This window comes from Nymphalis io, chromosome Z (genome assembly GCF_905147045.1).
Source record: "Nymphalis io chromosome Z, ilAglIoxx1.1, whole genome shotgun sequence".
NCBI classification, from domain to species: domain Eukaryota; kingdom Metazoa; phylum Arthropoda; class Insecta; order Lepidoptera; family Nymphalidae; genus Nymphalis; species Nymphalis io.
In genome coordinates this window covers 11,344,316-11,358,158 of record NC_065918.1, presented here as the reverse complement: position 1 = coordinate 11,358,158, position 13,843 = coordinate 11,344,316, and the positions used below count along the sequence as shown (strand labels likewise).

Genomic DNA, 13,843 nt, shown 5'->3' with positions numbered 1-13,843 from the left:
ATGCGATAAAGGAACTCTATAGAGTATATAACTCTATAGAACGACTATAGCCGTTTCAAATGCAGGGGGAGTAAAGGTAAATAACAATATTAATTTTCACCTTTTAATAGACATGACATCATTAATCGAGGTCTAAATAATCTAAGGTTTTCATTAAAGATTTACGAAAAAATTGAATTTTGAATGTCGGCGAATTTGTTATCGGACCTTTGCAATTCAAAATAAAGTAAATAATGTTAAATGGAGTTGTATTGTATTGTAGCATGTATGGTATTGTATTATAAATAAAAAGATATAAATAATATATACTATAAATATAGCCTTTAATAGAGCCTTCAGCAAATCGCATGGAATATACTGTGCTGATATTTAAATGCATTTGAAAATTGCTGAAATGAATGTTGTTAAGTTGTTGTTAAGTTAAGAGAATTGTGCAAAGTGCATGTCGAACTCTCGGTGCGTTTGTATCGTATTACCGTAGCATCGCTTGGGGTGTTCTCATATACGCAGCATTGGCTTGCAACACTCCCTGCATAGATTTAGATAGGTCTCGCAGGTTGAATACGTAATGAGATTTCGCTGGTGTTGGCAACAATTCGGAACATATCTTTATATACACTTCCACCGCTGCGTTTACTATAGAGTCGCCGAGTACGGATACTTCGGAGACAAAATCTTCCATGTGTCCAGATAGAATCGCCTTTGAAAACGAGTTTTAATGTTGTGATGTATTAAAACAGTAAATAATATTTCGCCCTCTAAATTGCAGAACAAAGATTAATTAGTTATCAGAAAATAATTAAAGATTAATAATTAAGGATAAGGGTAGGTTGCGATGCCACAAATTTTTTTGTAAGCATCTTTTTCGACTTACGCGTCACCTATTATACGTTGATTGTTACGATGCGGTCCTTCGCGCAAGTGCCGACATTATATGTACCAAATTTCCGTTTAATCAGTTGAAGGATGCGTTAACGCATATATGAATAACACACAAAAACAATTACTTCTTGCTATACATAATAATATTCTCGAGTATTTTGGCATTTATTCGAAAAAGTATTACTTCTGTAATATTTTTTTATTTTTAAATTCACAGATTTGTTTATTATACATTTTGTCATTATTTGTTAGCACATATAGATTATAATAGGGCTAATAGGCACAAATGTTTTAAATATTCTGACCTAGACTTTTGACGCGAGAGCACGCAAACTTAAACTCTAACCCTTATTGTTGTAGACGATTTAGTAGTGTGCAAACATCAGTATATTGGTACCTTAAATATAGTCTTCATAGCATCGGAATTAGGTGCAGATATATAAAACATAGCAAAATGCCTAACGAAGCGCCCGGTAAGAGGGTTACGACCTCCACCGGGTGGTGCGCAGGCGCATGACAATACTACATCCAATATCTCTTTCCAGTAAAGCTTATCGCGATCATATAAGCCACCGAAGTCTAGAAACTGCCTACAAAAGATTAAAAAAATAATACAGCTTAATAACAAGTAAGGTAAACGCATTAATAAAACTTAACTATCGATAGCATTCGGGTATGAACACTTATTTAAAATTAATCGATTGCTTAATTTTCTTTCGGCTTTTGTTTATTATATATATAAAGGTTTAAGTTATACAAAACCAACCGCAGCAATTCAATAGTAGGCTGAGCTCCATAAACGTCGAGACGAGGCATATTTACGTCGTCAATGAATATAATAACTTTTTTACCCAGTGGTGCTCCAATAGCTTTCCTTGGTCTTTTATCTAAACGTAGTTCTATCACCTCCTGTAAAAAATAACATATTTTGAGAAGAATGGAAGTTTATTACTTATAAACTAGCTTAATACTACTACTATTACTTTTATATAGGAAAATTCACAATTAAGTTATTTAATATGCTCATACATGTATGTAATGTATTTAGAAAATATATTTTTTTAATACTGCATTTAGTTACCCACATAATGATTTTTCACTGCTGAGTACGATACATGTTTTCGGATGTCAATTATTTATCTTAATTTTCAGTTAAAAACTTAAAACTTTGGTTAAATTCCAGTGAAGTAATTAGCAAGATACGTCTTTTCCGAGTTTATTGACTTTTGGGTTAATTTCCAGTTAAGTGACAAACTGAAAAGTATTTGTTTTAAAAGCATACAACTAACCTGCGTTCTTGGACTGCTGGTCTGTGCGGAGAAGTTCAGTATAATAGGTATGTAAATACCAGTTGATGCCATCTTTTTAAGAATTTCAGCAGCTATGCAAGTTTTTCCTACCCCTGAAATTTAAGCCGCATATATGTTAGCTTTGGTAAATACCAGCCTTATAAATTAATTATTGTTAATTTTTAACATAAGAATTTAAATTTCAAGCCAATGTTCTAGAAGATTTTTACAGTAACGAATAACTTGCCCTGGTAGGATGTACGAATGAATTAGAAATTGCGGTTAAAAATTTTAACTTTATTACTCGTGCTTTTACAATGGCTGATATAGAATTTTTCTTTGTTTAGTTTCATAGCATCTTACCAGTATTTCCAGTGAACATAACAGGTTTTCCAGCAGACAGGAGCTTCTCAAAAAGATATCCGTAACGGACGGTATCTATAGTCGGTACTAAGGTCTCGAAGAACGGCTGATTGCTGTCGTACAGGAATTCCGGTATTATCTCCGCCCACACCTTTAACTTGCGCTGTTTGGTGTCCATGAACATATCGAAGAAATTGAAGCCTTGAGGGAAACTGGAAGAAACGACATTGACTGATAATTGAAAATAATTGATTTATTGTTCAATGGAATTGTAGAAAAATTAAGTTACTTTGCCTTTTTTCCTTAAAAAAAGGCTCCTTGCCTAAAGGCTCAACCTTTTTAGTAGTTCCTATATACTTCACATAAATGCTACTTCGAAAGTCACGATTTCGAGTTTCGATAACCATAATACCGTAAGCAAAACGAATCATTCCTTACATACGGACAATTACTGAATATTAGACTCAAAACTTACTACTCAGATTCTTCGAATTCCTCGAATTGCCTTTTAATGACCTCTTCAAAACCCTTGCGGTTGGCCTCGAGGATGTTGCTACCGATACACCAAACGTAGCAGAAGATGAAGCAATGAGCGATGTAGACTTTAATAGCGGATTTCTCTATAAACCTGTCTCCTGGTTCTGATAACAACGCACCGAGGAGACAGCACAAAGCCATCACTTTGCTTATATCGACCTGTAAATATAATTGCGAAAATAAATAAAATATTTACTTCACACGTTATTTGAATTATTTTTAAACGTGTCATTAAAGAAGAATTTTAATTATCTCGTTGGTCTATTGCTTTGTATATAAGGCTTTTAATCTCGAGATCGGATTGCCGTCCATTGAATTATGAGACGAATAAATAGAGAGTGTATTATTTATAATTTGTTTTGCGTATTTGTCTAGTCTTCCTTGAGAATGGCTGCCTTCGCCAAAATTGGTCAGTAGGACATAATGATATCAAAATGTTATTATATTTATCTTTGCCAATTCTTGTACGGCTTACTAATGATTAACAATTTGACTAAAATACTTTTTAATCAAGTATAAATAATAAATCGAAGAAATTAAGAGAATGGTCGTATAATATGTTTTTAATAATTATTATATTTATAATAATTACATATGAAATGTTAAAAATGATGCGATTTACCTGTTTAATTCCAACACTGCATTTCGTATTAACATGTATAATTCCAACCTCGAGCATCTTAAAGAGTTCGTACAGGAAATCCTGATTCTCGGTACTAAGGAGGTTTTTTTCAATGGCTTCTTCGAGCCACATACGGACATATGGTAAGTATCCTAACTCATTCGGATCGATGTAGACCATACCACATCGAGACACAGTTGCAGGAGATGCTTGAGCCAAATCTGCAACCTTTAGTGGAAAAAAATTTAAAACTAACATATCAGCTTAAAGCAATTACGATTATAAAGCAATTATAATATTTAATTATTATTAAGAATTTTTTAATGGTATAAAGTAAGGGATTATCTATTGTGCAACCGCAAATATTCTCTTTATACACGTTTATGGCATTTCTGTTTAGTCAATCACCATTATAACGAATAATAACTAGTACAATTATTATAGATTTGAGCACAGATATTATTTAAGCGTTAGTCACATGAGATAAAATAGTTTACAAAGCTTAAACACAAAATTCAACGCATGCCGGGCTTTAAATAGTATTGTATAAGTCACCTCGAACACCATATGAACGTAGGGCGTCAGTTTGATACGCTCGGAGTTAGATAGACAGAGCATCTTATTATCGTCTAGGACAGTATTCATGTTCTCAATCCAAACTGCATCGACGGGACCGTCGCATATCAACCATTGATGGTCTGCATTCTCACACTGAGGAACAATACAATGTTTATATTATGACGATGTTTTATATTATTGAGAACATTTTTTAAAATATCTTATTTACGCAAAACTAGTGCGAAGCTTTCGCAAATAAGTTGTGTCGTGACAATTAATTAGATTTCTCCTAAGTATCAAGACTAGTCTAGACACGGTATGACAAGATAGTAAGTAAGTAACAACTTTGGGATTTAATTCAGGAAATGATACAATACCTTATTTTTGTTAATTTGGGGATATTATTCGATTACTAGTTAAAATTACATAATGTCCTTAAGATTAAATTGATTAAAAATAAGTAAGCATTTACATTACCTGCACAGCAGTTCTTAACGATAAAGGAAGTATGCCGTCGTGCCATTCTAGTGTCTGCAGGTTCACTTCACCATACAATTCTCCAATGCTCAGACTTTTCGGATTCATAATATACTTATGTACTATTTGATACTGAGGGCCGACTACGCCATTTTCACACAACCTGGTATAAGTGTCGGCCAGAACCTGATAAGAAAAACGTAATGATAATTCAACCTACTGGTGGTAGGGCTTTGTGCAAGCTCGTCTGTGTAGGTACCACCCACTCATCAGATATTCTACCGCGAAACAGCACTTGATATTGTTGTGCTCCGGTTTGAAGTTTGAGTGAGCCAGTGTAATTACTGGCACAAGGGACATAAAATCTTAGTTCCCAAGGTTGGTGGCGCATTGGCTATGTATAGAATGCCAATGTCTATGGGCGTTGGTGACCGCTTACCATCAGGTGGCCCATATGCTCGTCCGCCTTCCTATTCTATAAAAAAAACCTAGATGTTCACGCAGACATTTTTAGTTTGCTTCGTTTGAAAGAATTGTGAATTATTTTATGTTATTATGTACTACGACCAAATGTACTTAATAATAATATTATCACGAATAATATACATTGAATTAATATAAACGGAGTGCACCGACTTTATTATTGCTTTAGTAACTTAATGTATTCGTTAAATTAATTTTCATTATTAATAAATAAAACGATGTTTCACTATAATTTCTCAGCACTCGCGTCGACAAATAGCCATACTTAAGACAATTGATTCACAATTTTCAATCGTTTCTAAAGCAAAACTTAGTATTGTGGTTTTCCGGTTCGAAGCGTGAGTGAACTGCAAACACAAGGGACAGAACATCTGTGTACCAAAGATTGGTGTCGTATTGGCCATGTAAGGGTTGGTTAATTTTTCTTACAGTGTCAATCAGTCTGCTTACCTTATTTTAATAAATAAAAGTATATATCAGTTCGGCTACAAGTAAAGCTTAACGTCTAGAAATTAATGTGAGAATGAAAATACGATAATATTGGACATACATGTAAGACGATAGTTTTGCCCCCACCGGTGGGTCCCACGAGCATCACGCCCCAGCGCACTATCATCGTCTCGTGCAATTGAATCACCTTGCGGATTTGACATTCCATTATTTGCAATTTCTTCTCCAGCAAAATGGTTTCTGTATGAAGAACAAAGTATGTTTTATTTGTTGTATGTGAGCTATTATAAATCACACAGTTTAGAAAGCATTAATGCAATCAAAACACCGTTTTCTTATGAAAATCAAGAAATGTACATTTTGTTAATAACTTAAATTCAGATTATTGTCTAACACATCAGATCATATTCAAGTTGACAGATAATTTACTACCAGATAAGCACTACATTAATCATTTGTGATTTTGATTTTGGGTTTGCCTAACGTTCGGTAGTCAATCGAGAATATTTGGTGCCATTTATGGGTTTAAACATCACTTTAATCTTTATCGGCTCTTAATTCTTCTAGTTGAATAAACGAATATCGTTATTTAGAATTCAGATGAGTATTAGGTCGTTATTGAATACTATAACAATTCATTACTCAGTTAACAAGAATCTCTTTGAAATTAACTTTACGTAAAAGTAAAATAAGGATATAAATACAACACTTAATTTAAGATATGACATCAACTTACTGATAACTTCTTCCATGACTCCGTAGTCGCGTTCAGGTAAATCGACACCCGGAAACAAATCCGAGAGTATACCAGCAAAGAGTATCGCATCGGCCGCCAAGAACTTGGGTAAATTGCTGTCATTGAGCGCACAGAGCAACGTCTTCTCTTCGTGTTGGTCCGGACTTGCACGTTTTAGGGCTCCGGCCATCACCTGTATCACGGTACGTTATCAAAAGTTAGTCACACTTATCATCCACAGACGTACAAATATTTATAATATTAACGACACAAATAATTCTGCCTCCAAAATTCAACACTCTGTAATACTGTGTTCCGGTTTCAAAGGTTACAGAGTCAGAGTAATTACAGGTAACATATATTTGTACTTAGGTTTTAATTTAAGGAGTATTTATTCATCTATATAAAGTATATATAATCATTATATAATTCTATATAAATCAATATTATATATTTGTCTATAGACAAAGGTGACCACTTATCATCAGGTGGCTCATTTGCTCGTCCGTCTTTCTTAAAAAACGTTAAAAACTCACGAGTGAAAAGAGAATATTATAAATCCCGTATAATATTTTATTATAAATCCCGTATTAATTAATATTGATTTATTATATATTATTAGGTTATCTATAATATCGCCGCCGCCGAAAGTCCGACATTTTTGAGCCTATTACTGTTATTTTGATTTAATAGATTTGTTATTAGAATTAATGTCATATATTTAAATTTACAGAGTATTCTGCATTTCTTTTATAACATATATCTAATGAACGAGTATCCAAGAGTGTAATATTCCTATACTAAAGGCGAGTGGTAATAGAGGTACTTACAAGTACACTCTTAACGGCTCTCATACCGAAGTCATAGTGATCCTGTTTAGAGAGTTGTTCACTCGACAATTTGTACATCTGCACCATCTTCTTGGCAAGTCCCTTAGAAGACTCGAATCCCTCAGAGTATAAGATCACTTCAGCGATCAAGGCTAGACAATATTAATGTCAATAAAATGTCCTCAAATAATCATAACTAAAATATCATAGTATCAAGGATATTCTCACCATAATCTGGCACCATCATAGATATGGGTCGGAACAACGCCTTCAAGTTATCAGGCAACTCAGTCCGGCCTGCGTAGCCAGGATTCATCGTGATGAAAGCGGCACATGTACGCACTAACTTGATCTCGCGACCCTCGAACATAAATCTGTGAAGCACATTTCAAGAATATGCTATTAGTGATTTAATATTATAATTTATTGATTTGTTTAATTAAAGAAAGTAGCATACAGTAATATTCAATTATATCACTTTATTATTATTATTATTATCAACAGCCAATCGTTGTCCACTGCTGAACATAGGCCTCTCCCAAGGTGCGCCAAAGCTACTTTATACGGGGAACTATATGCAGCATGTTCACGTCATGTATGTGTCCAAATATATCGTTGTTCTAGAAAAGGAAATACTACAGCTAATATTGAATATAAGGAGGCATTACAATAATTCAGTATATAAATTTTATATCATATCGCTGTAATATTATTGTGTGCTGTGTCTGTTGGCAATATTAGTTATACACGCTTTATTACAGCTAAAATATGACATAATTTAATATATTTTGGCATTTTAATCTCGTTTAGATTTTCGATTATGACGCGGGCAAAGCAGTGGGCCAAGCACTAGTAAAACATGAAACTTCTTAGTCGCGTTATACGTTTCTACACGTTCACATGTTTTTGACGCAAAAAAAAGAAGTTTCAGTCACGCGGAATGAGTGCGGGTGCGTTTTATTAATTTTTTTCTTACCGTGTCTGTTTAGCAACTTTCGCATTCCTGATAGTTATGAGCTGCTGGGCAATTACGGACAGTACTTCTATGTCTATACGGTTAAATTCATCGAAGCAGCACCAGGCGCCGGATGTTGCTAGCCCGGAGAAAAAGCGACCCATCATCTTGTAGTCCAAACCTTGGAAAATTATGTCATATCAATAAAATAACAATAGGCTATTTCACATTTTTTATTACATGAATGCATCAAATACTACGAAGAATAAGAAAGTCATCAATTTGAGCAATTTTAACACTATTTTAAATACCTTCGGAGCAGTTGAACACCACGCATTGAATAGCAAGCGCCTTAGCAAGATCCTTAGTTGTTTCAGTCTTGCCGGTGCCGGCGGGACCAGCGGGAGCTCCTCCAAGATCCAATTGGAGAGCGCCCATGAGGCACAAGTAACAACGATCAGTGAGCGGAGTTATTACTAGTACACCTACAAATTAAAAAAAAAAAATTTACTTTTCGTTCTGCTTAACATTACTCCATACCGAATGAGCTCCTTCAAATAACATTTTCTGTATTTTACTTGATATAATTCTTATAATTTATTACGTAAGTTTACAATATCCATAAGTAGCAGCAACGGATGTAATTAAAATGAAAGATTCGAAGTTTTTAAAAGTAAAATTTCGAACCTCCTGCGCCGAGGTATTCGTGTCCATAAATGTACATAGCGATCGACATCCGCGCAACACAATTGTCAATGTCATCTTCCCAGTAGTAGCGAATCATTTTCAACCATTCAAAATCGTCTCTGTCATATATAACAATAAAAACGAACAATCAGTGAGTATATTATATGGAAGTTTATTTTAGAAAAGCATAAAACTCACGCTTTCTGAACATGCTTTTCAACCATATGCGTGATAGTGTCCCGAGCATGAACATCGACGGTAATTAGAGCGCAGAGGACTTTCCTGAACAAAGAACTAAGGTCTTTTCTCGTCAAGGCGGCGAGATCGTTCAAATCTGAGATACATTTGCTCTCGTAATTCAGTAGTCCAGTGTCGATACGCAGAGGTATATCCAGATCCAATATTTCGTGCACACCTTTCGCCCACATTATTTGCGAGACTGTTAGAACCACCTGAAAAATGTTTATATAAGATTTACAAAAAATATTCAATGCTCTGAAATTGATTTTGTATCTAAAACTGATCTGACTGTCTTTAGTCATGTTGTTGAAAACCGACTTCCTTTTCGAATTTAAAGTTAAAAGTATATTTTTAAATTTTAAAAGTATACTTTTAACTTTAAATGTAATTTATGTTTAATATCGATATTTTTAATATTTTTATCTTAATATTATAAACAATAGACGACGTACTTGATTAGGATGAAGGGTAACCCAGTCGACTCGCTCGCGTTGCATGTAATCCCGCAACGCAAATTTCATGCACCGCTTCACCGACGCGAACATCGCTTCTTCTACTTTACCGAGCCAGTCTTCTACGTTGCCGCGAGCTTTGAGACCCTGTTGATTACAGGTTGCAATTTAAATTATGTGGTCTATCGAACTAATATCTATTACATTGAGGCTCGTTGGGAGTTTCAGGTGCTAGAGTTAAAAGTGCCTATTATAAAATATTTTAATATATGAATAAATTATTTGATTACATTCACAAACTGACATATAATGAAACACAAACATACAATCTTCTACATTGTACTCACAAGGAGGTCTTTGTGCAAGCCCGTGTATGTCTTAACCACACATTTCTTAATTAGTTAACAGCTAAACAGCTCTGTTTACTATTATTGTGTTCCAGTTTGTAAAGTGAGTGAGCCAGTGTAATCACAGGAACAAGAGATATACATTTTTATTTTCCAAGGTTAATGGCGCATTGGAGCGATGAATATTACTTGCGCGATGTCTATGGCCGGTGGAATCTACTTAGCATGAGGTGGCCCGTAAGCCAGTTTACCAAAATAAATACATATTTACCTTTCCCAAATTAACCCGCTCTCCCTCCGGCGATAGCATGGCAATAATATCGGTGGTCAGATCTTCAGGCTTGGCTGTTTTCGCCAACTTAGCTTGTAATGCGTCTCTTGTGTTGAAAGACATTTCCTTTTCAACCAAGTTACCATCCTCTGTAATTTCCATTTCGCTTTCAGGGAGACGAACTCCAAATTCGAGCTTAGCTATCGCGTCGAAGCATTTTCGGAGATGAGGTTGAACTGCATGCGGATTGCGAGTCTGTCGGCAGATAGTTATTACCTTACAATGCAATTCATCTTACGAACTTAATTTGAATAAATAACTTATTTTTTTTTAAATGTAATATAATATTTCGTGTTCTTATTAAAAGAAATTGATATTAATAATAAAGATATTAATAATGAAGGCGAATCTGTCAGTCTACTTGTCTGCTTGCTTTTCATTGATATTTAATTAATGGATTACGGATTTTTGAAAATGCACCGATCTTTTAATAAAATTGCTATAAAATGGCCTAAAAAGTCGAGATGGCCTACTGGTTAGAACGCGTGAATCTTAACTGACGATCGTGGGTTCAAACCCGGGCAAGCACCACTGAATTTTCATGTGCTTAATTTGTGATTATAATTCATCTCGTGCTTGACGGTGAAGGAAAACATCGTGAGGAAACCTGCAGGTGTCTAATTTAATTGAAATTATGCCACATGTGTATTCTACCAACCCGCATTGGAGCAGCGTGGTGGAATAAGTTCCAAACTTTCTCCTCAAAAGGGAGAGGAGGCCTTAGCCCAGCAGTGGGACATTAACAGGCTGTTACTGTTACTGTAGATATAACATTACAACAACAACATAATATATTTAATAATATGTGTTAATAAACATTTACCTGTGCCAATATCTCGAGCAGCTCATCGTTAGACAGGAAGAAGAAACGTGGAAAGGCAACGCGTTTCGTTTCTAAATACGCTTCTAAACATTTCATTATTTGATCAAGCATCTCATTATTGCGTACGAACTCCTCGTAAAGTTTCGGTTGTGTCGCAGCCGGCATTGCAAGCGGTACCTACAAACGTCACACACAATACAACTCACACGTGAACTTTGTATACGTATATGAACTTTGTATATATATATTATAAAATATAATATATATATATATATATATATATATATATATAGGAGTGGAGACGATAATTGCCTAAGGAGTTAGGATTGGAACTGCAAATTTCATATCGCTAAGCGGCCCGTAAACCGTTGCACTAATGATGTTAAATTAACGCATTCGCTTTTTTTTAATGTATCAAAACTGTTCTCCATCAAGAACATGTCCTAAAAAACTCATCTTCGCTAATAACGTAAGGAACACATTTGAATATACCTTCGCTAGTTTGCGCATTATGTCCTTCCACGACTTATCAACGATGGTAAAAAGTCTAGTTTCATTAGGAAGTTGTCGCTGAATATCCGGCGCGGAAAAGATAACTTCAAGGTAGATCCAAGTTTGTTGACATATATACCATTCTTCCTGTTTGTGAAAATAACAATTTGATTATTTTATTAATATAAAATTGTAAAAATAGTAAAAATTTACTATATGGTTGCGCAAGATTTTCCCGACATAATATGGAATCTCTGGACTAATGTTTACCTTCATTTCGCGGTAGTAAGACAGCAAAATATCACTTACTAGTGTCCTAGCGAACAAGTCCAAATTTCTTGACCACTCTTCGACTCTGCTGCGAATAGGTCCGCAGTTCCTCGAACTAAGGATTGTGCTCACGTGAATGTTACTCTCGTCCACGCTAGCCTGTATCTCGTCCAGACCACCCAGTACGTAAACGTCTTTAGCGTCTTTATGTAGTATAACTGGAAACTCTAGTGTCGCCCATATTTCTTCCACCTAAATTATGCACACATTGTTATAAAACCTTACCTTTGTGGATAGCCGTTAAATTAAAGTTAAATTAGATGGACGTCATTTCTTACATATTTCTTACATATTGCCTTGGTGTTGTTTTAATATTTGTCACATACTTTTAGTATGTAACCAGGCGAGCTTGAACAAAATCCTATCGAAGTTGACCGTTCAAAAACAAACCTTCTTCAATAAAGCTTCAAGACCAGCCTCTGAGCTAGCTTGTCCTGCGACCTCCATCAATTCCTCCGCATGCTGGAAGGCTTCCAAGTCCTCTAGCATCTTCAAAGTCACTACCATATCTGGCGTAATGCGGGTGTGTAATATTTCTTCAATCTTCACCCAGTGACGGGGTTTGAGAGCCGGGTTTCGAAGATAAGACATCACTGGTAACTGTTAACATACGATATATATTTTTTTACTTGGTGATTTTTACCCAATTTTTCTTCATTTGATAATAATATTCTATAATAATAGGAAACCAAGGTCCGTATAAAAATATATGTGGTTCTAAAAATTGATTGACACCGCACCGCACCGCTTAATTCAATGGGTTAAAAAACATATGTTTAGCATAGAAGTTTTTCATAATATAATATAGGTAACCAACCATCAAAATTATTTTTTTGAAAATCCATCCCCTAAGGAAACTAATTACGTTTAAATGGAAATTCGTCAGTTTCGTAGTATTTCCAATTTTTATTCGCTAACGAGGATCTAACTTATCGCCTCGACCAATGCTTGAAAAAGGGGTATAGTCAGGGCAATGTTCTTAAGAACATTTAAGAAATCGGATTTTTCCTGAACTGCCTAGTTATTTTATAATTTTGCTTTAATGTTTGAATACATCACCTTTTCCTTGATGATATCGATTGTCTCTTTGCACCCAGGCACTATTCTATTGGGCGGTAGTCCCTTGTCTAGCTGATTGAATACTTTGCCAAAGTTAGTGGTCGTGGTTTGAATCTCATCCATATCTAACGTATTGAATGGTACTTCATACCTTATTTAAAAAAAGTGAATATACAAAATAAATATATGTATATGTATGCTTAAAATATATATACATATATATATTGTGGATATTATTTACCATGTTCTGTACGCGTCATTCCATTCTTTAGCAGACTTCCAAAGCATTTGTCTTAGTTTAACATCAGTTATTGCTTCATCGAGCTGCTCTAGTCTGGCCGGTGGCATCTAGAATACGATTTCATAATACTATTAAAGCAAAATTTTATATGTATATTAAATTATCAATGGCCGTATTGATATACACAAGTAAAGTGACGTACTTACAGGCTCACTGACCTTATTTAGAAATCATGTCAAACGTAATTTGTATTCGTTCTGTATCATAATATTTAAACATAGTAACTTATTATTTTTTTTTAAATTAATTATAAATATTGTCAGTATTTATATTATTAATTGTATTATTGTAAATTATGAGCTTGACCGCCTTGTTGGTCTAGTGGTTTGATGTAAGGCCGTAGACCCGGAGGTCCTGGGTTCAATTTCCCGGCTCGGGCCAATAGAGAATTCTCAGTAGCAGCCTGGAGTCTGGAAGTTGGAAGTGTGTACACTTCCGTGCCTCAGAAAGCACATAAAGTTGGTCTTTACGGTCGTGTCGGATTGCCGTCCCATCGGATTATGAGAGTTAGGGAATAGAGAGTGCACCTGTGTTTGCGCACACACTTGTGCACTTTAATATATTCTGCGTAGTTGGCTAATCTCTCTTGAGCTTGGCCG

At 35.0% G+C, this 13,843-nt stretch overlaps 1 protein-coding gene across 1 annotated transcript in view; it reads right to left on the bottom strand.

Moving 5' to 3' along the window:
• LOC126780666 (dynein axonemal heavy chain 6) overlaps positions 1-13,843 on the bottom strand; it is a 55,684-nt gene that overhangs the window by 31,625 nt on the left and 10,216 nt on the right. Inside the window, exons 13-37 of the mRNA XM_050505295.1 lie at positions 13,185-13,291; positions 12,944-13,094; positions 12,275-12,484; positions 11,864-12,076; positions 11,555-11,701; positions 11,063-11,239; positions 10,180-10,434; positions 9,562-9,708; positions 9,068-9,321; positions 8,870-8,988; positions 8,494-8,667; positions 8,204-8,363; positions 7,456-7,601; positions 7,228-7,379; positions 6,398-6,590; positions 5,762-5,901; positions 4,729-4,914; positions 4,249-4,404; positions 3,694-3,921; positions 3,010-3,230; positions 2,535-2,746; positions 2,172-2,284; positions 1,649-1,791; positions 1,280-1,472; positions 477-700 (exon numbers count right to left, since the gene is read on the bottom strand). Of these exons, the coding sequence (XP_050361252.1) occupies positions 477-700; positions 1,280-1,472; positions 1,649-1,791; positions 2,172-2,284; positions 2,535-2,746; positions 3,010-3,230; positions 3,694-3,921; positions 4,249-4,404; positions 4,729-4,914; positions 5,762-5,901; positions 6,398-6,590; positions 7,228-7,379; positions 7,456-7,601; positions 8,204-8,363; positions 8,494-8,667; positions 8,870-8,988; positions 9,068-9,321; positions 9,562-9,708; positions 10,180-10,434; positions 11,063-11,239; positions 11,555-11,701; positions 11,864-12,076; positions 12,275-12,484; positions 12,944-13,094; positions 13,185-13,291 (4,421 nt within the window). The remainder of the gene's footprint in view (positions 1-476; positions 701-1,279; positions 1,473-1,648; positions 1,792-2,171; positions 2,285-2,534; positions 2,747-3,009; positions 3,231-3,693; positions 3,922-4,248; positions 4,405-4,728; positions 4,915-5,761; positions 5,902-6,397; positions 6,591-7,227; positions 7,380-7,455; positions 7,602-8,203; positions 8,364-8,493; positions 8,668-8,869; positions 8,989-9,067; positions 9,322-9,561; positions 9,709-10,179; positions 10,435-11,062; positions 11,240-11,554; positions 11,702-11,863; positions 12,077-12,274; positions 12,485-12,943; positions 13,095-13,184; positions 13,292-13,843) is intronic.